The sequence below is a fragment of the Loa loa genome, assembly GCF_000183805.2.
Source record: "Loa loa unplaced genomic scaffold supercont3.142, whole genome shotgun sequence".
Classification (NCBI taxonomy): Eukaryota; Metazoa; Nematoda; class Chromadorea; order Rhabditida; family Onchocercidae; genus Loa; species Loa loa.
In genome coordinates, this window is record NW_018108322.1 from 21 (window position 1) to 8,212 (window position 8,192).

General features: G+C 30.9%; 3 protein-coding genes across 4 annotated transcripts in view; 1 reads left to right on the forward strand and 2 right to left on the reverse strand.

Moving 5' to 3' along the window:
• Positions 1 to 786: 786 nt before the first annotated feature.
• Positions 787 to 3,739, forward strand: LOAG_10641. 2 transcript variants are annotated; one of them, XM_020448204.1, is made up of 7 exons: positions 787 to 993; positions 1,544 to 1,656; positions 1,780 to 1,897; positions 2,034 to 2,142; positions 2,249 to 2,477; positions 2,733 to 2,922; positions 3,632 to 3,739. In XM_020448204.1, the coding sequence occupies exons 1-6, from the start codon at positions 802 to 804 to the stop codon at positions 2,803 to 2,805; spliced, it is 834 nt and encodes a 277-aa protein (XP_020305773.1). In that variant the 5' UTR covers positions 787 to 801; the 3' UTR covers positions 2,806 to 2,922; positions 3,632 to 3,739. The 2 variants fall into 2 exon arrangements, with proteins under 2 accessions (XP_020305773.1, XP_020301631.1); XM_020448203.1 differs by lacking the exon at positions 3,632 to 3,739 and adding an exon at positions 3,399 to 3,598.
• LOAG_10642 (CK1/TTBK protein kinase) lies at positions 3,611 to 5,882 on the reverse strand (the record flags this gene model as incomplete). Its single annotated transcript, XM_003146166.1, has 7 exons — positions 3,611 to 3,790; positions 4,073 to 4,258; positions 4,433 to 4,648; positions 4,875 to 4,988; positions 5,141 to 5,221; positions 5,362 to 5,492; positions 5,789 to 5,882. 7 exons carry the CDS (start codon positions 5,880 to 5,882, stop codon positions 3,611 to 3,613), a joined length of 1,002 nt encoding a protein of 333 aa, XP_003146214.1.
• Positions 5,883 to 7,180: 1,298 nt separating this feature from the next.
• LOAG_17867 (CBR-PTD-2 protein) overlaps positions 7,181 to 8,192 on the reverse strand; it is a gene marked incomplete at both ends in the record, with an annotated part of 7,520 nt that continues 6,508 nt past the window's right edge. Inside the window, 2 exons of the mRNA XM_020450529.1 lie at positions 7,181 to 7,299; positions 7,397 to 7,615. Of these exons, the coding sequence (XP_020305774.1) occupies positions 7,181 to 7,299; positions 7,397 to 7,615 (338 nt within the window). The remainder of the gene's footprint in view (positions 7,300 to 7,396; positions 7,616 to 8,192) is intronic.

Sequence of the window (8,192 nt, forward strand, 5' to 3'; positions counted from 1 at the left end):
TATTATTATTACTATTATTATTATATTATTATTATTATTATTATTATTATTATTATTATTATTATTATTATTATCACTGTTATTGATTATTATTATTGATTATTATTATTGTTATTATTACCGCTACTGCTACTGCTACTACTACTACTACTACCGCTACTGCTACTGCTACTACTACTGCTGCTTGCTATTGCTATTATTACTAGTACTACTGCTGCTACCACCACTGTTAATTCCTACCACTGTTACCGTTTCATATTTAATTTTAAGTATTTTATCTAATTTCGAAGGTTTCCCCTTTTTTTACTTGAAATATTTAACTTGCCAGTGATGAAATATCGATCTTTCTGCAGTAGGAAATGAGCATTTGAGAATCCTTCTGAAAGTCATACTTCTCTTGATCGTTGTTCTTTGTACCATTCATTGATAGGTATCGTACTGTACGTTGTCAGCTTTCCGTAACTGTTCTTTTTACTAAAGCTTTCCCTGCAATTTCTTCTATGAGAAATTTCATCTACCGTATCACTTGAAGTCTGATCATTTAAATGTCTATCTTCATTAAGATATACTGTATTATATATAATTATCTCTGTTATGCCGTAACATTTTATTTAAACTTTATGTGTTACACTATGTGTTACTGTATATTCAATTGACCAGAAACTCTTTTTGTACCAGTGTGTGCAAAGTTGCGTACCTGACGATGAGGTTGACCTTTTGACCCCTTCTGATGTGAGGTCAAAAGTCGTTGATTGTAAACAAGAAAGGCGATTTTTAACTTTCCAAAATTTCCAGGTACCAATGTTTCGTTGCGTCGTTTGTCCATTGCAAGCGCCAACATATGAAACTGTGGAAGAACTGGAAATACACATTGCCTCGGATCATATCAGTCATGTACCATATGAATGTGAACGGTGTCGTTTTTCAAAATTTCCAACCGAATTCGCTTTGATTAGCCATTGTACAACAGATCATGGATTAAAAGAATTTTACGTTAGTTGCTTAACTTATTAAACAGTTAAATTATACGTATTAACAAGCGTCGTACGACTTTTTTTTTCACACGTACAATGTCAATTATCACTATCATTTGACTTTAATTGATCTAGTTCAGATGTAAGCCAAACGAGTTTATACGTTCAAGCGAATAACTTCTTTTATTTTTATAATGATGAACAGAATATTCAGCTAGCATATCATTAATAAATAAAATTAACATAAATAATTAACAGAATGGTTGCTAATGGATTGTTTGAGATGCATCTAGTGGATCCAAGATCATCTCCTATCCTTAATCTTTTCCAGCTATCCTTTGATGGATGGGATTTGAAAGAAGCTAAACAACTTCTTTTTTTTTGTTACCTCTTTCTCTTATTCGGTTATTCATCATTAAATGATGAGACATTGACGTATGCCTCCATACACTATACCAATGTTATTTGTAGAAGTTTCTAACAAAATATTTTAGCTTTCAGTTCGTGAAATAATCCTATTTGTAATGTGAACAGATAGATATGTCGAGACTTCATTTTGTTTTTTTTAGGTGAAGTATAAAGTTACACCAGATTTCCATCGTAAGCGTGAGAAAATCAGAGAAATGTTGCATCATTCTGTCACCGTATCAAAAATTCCATTTGGAACTTACAAACGAAGAAAGTTTGTTTATATGCTTCTTTGCTGTTTTCTTTTGTTGTTTTTTCCAGTATTGTTTCTGATTCAAAATCAAGTTTTCTTCTACTATTTGCTAGTTTTAAAATTTTTAATTTTCAAAGTTTGAAGAATAGCCGACTACTCGTCTTTGCTGAGTTCTGGGGAACTGTGCACTGTATCGGTGGATTCCGATGAGTTGACTCGTATGACTGAAACCGAAAAAGAAGCGAAAATCGAAAGTGCTAAAGTATCGTTGCTCATAATATTTCAAAAATCCTTTTCTTGAAAGTCAAAACGTTCTTATAATTTTGATTCTTTAAAGTTAAATAAGGTTAAGAATTTCAGAATTTCTAAAATTTTTGAATTTTAAAAATTTTGTTTAGGGCAGCGAAGTGGAGCCAGAAGATAGTACTTTGGAAAAGGAATCAGATTCACAGTCAAACACATTCCCGGGTGCTGGATTACAGCAAGATCCGGATCAAGTGAATATCGGTGAGCAGTTAATTTTTCATTTAGCCTTTAAATAATTTGATTTTTGAACTAATTTCCAATCTCAGTTGTTTATTCTAGCCATGGTTACGATCAAAATATTTTCTAGTGAGTATTTTGGGTGATTTATATCGAAACGAAGGTGGCAGTAGTGCCACTGTTGCTGTAACAGGTTGTGAGCCAACTGATATCGTTGATCCGTCAAACAGCTTAGCAGCTAATTGCGATATGTTGTCGCAGCAAATGAAGAAACGATCCAGGCCACCTCGAATTTGTAATATCTGTGGTCTTCAAGTTACTGGTCAACGTTCATCACTTATCTACCATGCTAATTCCAAGTATGATTTAATTATACTGGTAGTTTTCCTCGAACTTTTGGCGCTGATCTTTTACATTTCAAAAGAAATACAATACTCTGGGATGAGACCATTGGTTGCGATAATAAATGCTGTTGCAGTCGATAGGAGTATAATTTCAGTAATATAAATTTCGAAAAAACAGTCTGATACAAACAACTCATATGTACAGTTAAGATTGAAATATTCTCACCAAAAAGTTGCGTGACATTTCCGCCACCTATTCATTCTTTTAAGGCATGTGCGCCTGCCGATGTTCTTCTGTCGTGAATGTAAAAAACATGGACAACAATCACTAAATCGGATGTAATCAAACATGTTAAAGCATGCCATGATGGTGATGAAAGTCTCATAGAGGACCATCGCATGCAATATGCCAACGATTTGCATCATATTACCGACAAATGCTTCCCACGTAAAAGTCGAGGTTGTTTTGCTTTGTTTTCTTTCTTTTTTTTTAATTTTCGATTCAACTTTCGAACTTTAAATTGTGCAAACTCAAAATAATATCAATAAAACAGATGCAAATAATAAGTGGAATTAGTCGAAACTTCGAAATTTCTATTTTGACTTTATTCATTTTACCGCTACTGTTTTTCTGTATAACTAATTAGTTGACGTTGTGGTTTGTGTGAAGTGGTGCCAATGAGAAAAAGTAAAGGACAGAAAAAATCATTATTGATCTATTTGCAAAAAAAAAAAAAAGATGCTGCATATAGTATTTGCACAACATTAGAGGTAAAAAGTGAAATGAGAATGGAGGTAAATAAACTTAAATAAGGTAAATAAGCTTGAGTTTGGATCGGTTGTGATGATTTCATCAAAGACTTAAAACACCTGTTAATTTGGCTTTAATGACCTTAGCAAATTACCGTTTTTTCTTTTACCGTTTTATATTTTCAGGTAATTGTGCGGACGATGAAATGGAAAGTTTGATCAATCCAGAATTATGGGTCAAAAGTGAGGAAAGGGGTAGTTTTGTTAGCATCTGATACTCATGCTATAATCGGTATAAGAAGATATTGCTGTTCCGAAATTCCATATATTGAACTTTGTTTTCGAGCTTTGTTTTTTTTTCTTTTGAGTATGATTAAATTTAAGGGTATTTTTTCTTGTTAGAAATGTTCAAGTTCCAGTTGTGAAAGACGTTCAGCACGTTCAGCGTCTTTATCCGATGTTGGTTGTAGTGGCTTTACTAACTTTACACCATTTGCTCGCTTTTTTAAATCATCCAATAGTGTGGCCAAATAGAAATAATTCGGCGAGTCATCCCTATCCAAACATCGCAAGTAGCACTAAAATATTTGTGTCAGAATTGAGTATAAAGCCGGAAGTTTCAAATTTCCTTCTCTTCACGACATGAGTGATTTTTGTAAATTTTCTTTTTTTTTTCTTTTTATGAACAAAGTATGCAAGAAGAAAAATGCCAAACAACGAAAAAAAAAGTTTATGGAATACCATAACATTTTTCAAGTTTCCATAAACAAGGTTAGTATTTCAAGGGGAAGATGTGTTATATTCGCGCGCATAACATAATTCTTTAATCCAAGATAATAGATATAGTGCTAACAATTTACCTGTATTTTGAAAAATTCTGGTGGACAATTTCGAAGGACATATTTTGCAGGGAATATTGACGATTTACAAAGGTGGCGTAAATCAGGATAATCATCAAAAGGTGCCCAACAAAGGGGGTATTTAGAAGCACAATTGATCCATTCGACGAGAACATAAAACCATCCCCAAAGATCATCGATTCGTCCCTATGGATGAAATGAAGAAGGAGAAAAAATGAATAATGATTTCAAATTTTCGAATTTTTTGGAATTAGCAAAAATTTGTTATGAAAGAAATTTTTTTTTTAAACACGCTAACATCTACAAATTTACAATAGTTTGAATTAGCATTTACCTAGGATAAATATTGGCTATTCTTACCTGATCTCTTCCTAGCTCTGCCGTTAAACTGGCCCATTCATCGGTACCACGCATACCACACAAACATCGTGGTTCTCGTACTCGACCTTCTTGATTTATATAAAATCGTGCTAATCCAAGATCATACAAGACAAGGATGTTATCATTGTAAAGTCCAACATTTTCTGGTTTTATATCACGATGAACATAACCAAGACAATGTAAATCATATATAGCCTATTGTAATGTTGAAAATTTTTATTCAAATAAATGAGATTTTAAATGAATTCATGAAACATATATGTTAGTTAAATTATTAAAACTACTTTTTTTATCTATCAATTTTTGTCTTAACATTTTGTTACATAAATTTAAACTTAGCATCAATTGCTATATTCATTACATTTATAATTTTCAATATTAAATATGTAAAATTTTCCGAACAACGAATGAGAAAAATTACTTTCAAAAGTTGAAGACCAAATTCGGCTACTTTTGAAAGAAGCTCATTACCTCCCAATAGGCCAATTATACCAACCGGATTTCCTGGCAGATATTCCATTACAATATAGCTTACCTAGAAATAAATAAGTGTAACTTATAATTCGGAAGAAGTTATTAGGACTAAATTCTTTTTAATTATCGGTATTATCGTAATCATACTGATAATAGTAATTTAATCATAACTGTATTCTTTTTACGGTCAATTCCGATAATTCAATGTTATACATTTTGTTTATCCATATTGAGCGTATGACCAAAATCGATCCGTCTTACCAAATGTCGCGTCCGATCTTCATTATTACTTGGCTGCAATTAGTAAAATAATTGAAAGAAAATGAAATATCTGAAATGAAATTTATTAATTGAATTAAATGAGGTCAATTATTGAATTGAAAAAAAAAGCGTTTAATTTTGAAAGAAGAAAAAACGGAAAAACGGAAGGATACTTTCATAATCCGTTCTAGCACATCCCATTCGCAATTGATAGAACCTGATGCTGCTCGATTCATTGCAATTTTCATTACTGCTACATGATGTGTTACGATATGCTCAACAAGAATGACCATACCGTTTGCGCCTATTAAAGGAGTAATCCGTAAAAAAAAAAAAAAAAATGCGAATCCAGAAAATAAGGAAATAGTAATCCAGAAAACATTTCATATCCTTCATTCTTTACTGCTTTTCCGTTTCAATCGAATGGATGCAAACATCGAATGTTATCAGTATGGACTGTTTGGATTAATGGGATGTGATTAATACATGGATTAAATTATCCAGCAAGATTTCTTCCATATTTAAACCAAAATTAAATCCTCTTATTTTAATTATTTAATTTTTTTTTCTCATATAGAGATTAGTTTGAGTTTTGGTGACCTGAACCGATGACCTTTCCCACTTTCCATTCATCAATAATAGCATTTTGTTTGATAAAAGCAGCAAGACGATAAACTTGTGGATTTTCGTCCATATTTTCAGTTTCTGTACATCTTAAAACTTTTCTTTCTTTTTTTTTTCGAATTAGCATTGTTTTGATCACGATGAATGAAATGATACGTTTAGTTTACTTAGTGATAAGTTGATATAATCAATCAAACAAAAAGAAATAAGCTAATGTACGTGAATTTAAGAAGTATAAAACTGTTATCAGTATAGATATGATAACAAAATTTAAGATATGATGATGATAAAATTCATGCTTATTTCATGGTTGTACAATCGGATTTGATGCTGTCTGTAAACTTTTACTAACCGTTCATTTAACATTTTGTTGTCAACTGATAATAGAGTGATTGATGAAATGTGACAAACACAAATTTTATATTTCATTTTTTTTTTTTACCAATCTTTGATTTGCATATCAAAATGTTTCATAATTTTTCGTATTGAAATGCAGAAAGACTTATGGTGATAACTAGATTTGTCTATATATACATGTATGTGTGTATGAGTGTGTGTGTATGTGTATGTGTATGTTTGTGTATGTATATGTATGTGTCTGTGTATGTGTGTGTATATGTGTATGCGAGTGCGTGTACATATGTGTGTGTGTGTGTGTGTGCCTTTTTGAAATAAAACTATTTATCAGATGCCAAATATGAATGAAATTTTTATTCACATTTCTGTTTCCAGTTTTTCTTTTTTTTTTTCTACAAATTAACGAATTAAGCATTTCTAATTAGCTAAAGCGGTGTGATCAAAGCTTGATCAGGTGATGAGCATTGTTGTAATAACAAAGTAACCATGGAAGGGAAAATAAATACAGCAACTGTAAGACTTATGGTTGTAATTAGCATTAGAAAGACACTAATTTCAAAAAATGCTTGTGTTGATGCACCGATTAAAACAAATCCGGAAAGGAATGAAGAAATAGCTGCCAAAAATACGGGAATACCAACAGTAGATGCTATCACACTGAAAATTATCTAATTTTAATTAAAATGAAAATTGAAAAAATTTTGTTCGCCAATTAAATTTACTAATAGGAAAAGTATTCCATAATGCAAAAAAAAAAAAAAAGAGGAATGATTAATTAACATAATTATGGTTGAAAATTAAACACTTTCATTAACTATTACTAATTATTTTTGTGACAAGTAATAATAATGAATGCAATGACATTTATAAACTACACTTATTTTCATGCAATCTACTTTATTCATAAATAAGGTTAGTAAAATATTAAAACGATAAAATAATATGTAAATGTGAAAATTCTCGACGTAAAATGTCAAAATGTCAATATTAATGTCACATAAAGTGTCAAAGTTACCTGTAATCACCGGTTTTATGAAGTCGGAAACCAACAGCAAAATGAAGACAATAATCAAAGCTCATTCCAATTGTTAGTACAATTATCGTTGCTTCGACAACATTAACTGTCCAGCCTGAAGTATACGGATAGGGAAACTTTCAATTTTTTAAACACAAAAAAAGGACCATTTTAAAAATATTAAAATAATTGAGAAAAAAAAACAAACTTACCAGCCCAAAGTACGATAGCAATAGTTACAGTAACAACAGTAGCAATGCAAATGATAGCCAAAAATGATAGGATCACATGAAAAGTGATAAAAATAATCACCACCATACTAACCATCAATGAAATAAATACCGAAATAGCTGTACCATTTAAAATGCGCTCCAATAAATCATACAATTTTGCTATTTGACTAGTTGTTAGAATTAAGGGTTGATTAAATTCTGCAATAGAAATTAGAAAATGAAAAGAAAAAATAAGAAAAGTATGGAAAAAATTTTAGAAAACTATTCTTCCTTTTATCATTATTTGCATATATAATTTTAAAAATTAAAAATTTTCAATTCGTAATAAATTCCGTCCATATTTTCTTTTTTTTTATTTACTCTTTTCATCTAACCATTTCAATCTATGAAAAAGTTTCATATAAGTAAACAAAAATATTTGGCCCAATAAAACAAAATCTTTCCATTCATTCATTAAACATAAGGAATAATAAATGGGATGATAACTCTTCAAGCCAACAACAGCACGTGAAATGATAATCCGCGATATAAGTACGTGGGATAATTCTTCACGTCAATAACAGAAAGTGGAATGATAATCCGAGATATAAGTAGGTGAGATGATAATTCTTCACGTGAATAACAGAAAGTGGAGTGATAATCCGAGATTTAAAATACGTGGGATGATAATTCTTCACGTCAATAACAGAAAGTGGAATGATAATCCGAGATATAAGTACGTAGGATGATAATTCTTCATGTCAATAACAGAAAGTGGAGTGATAATCCGAGATTT

Excerpts from the sequence above, each read along its gene's own strand:
- LOAG_10641 (XM_020448204.1), top strand. The coding sequence starts at position 802 with ATGTTTCGTTGCGTCGTTTGTCCATTGCAAGCGCCAACATATGAAACT. Across the intron at positions 2,143-2,248 it reads TCCGGATCAAGTGAATATCG|TGAGTATTTTGGGTGATTTA; the intron begins GTGAGCAGTTAA and ends AATATTTTCTAG. Across the intron at positions 2,478-2,732 it reads ATCTACCATGCTAATTCCAA|GCATGTGCGCCTGCCGATGT; the intron begins GTATGATTTAAT and ends CATTCTTTTAAG.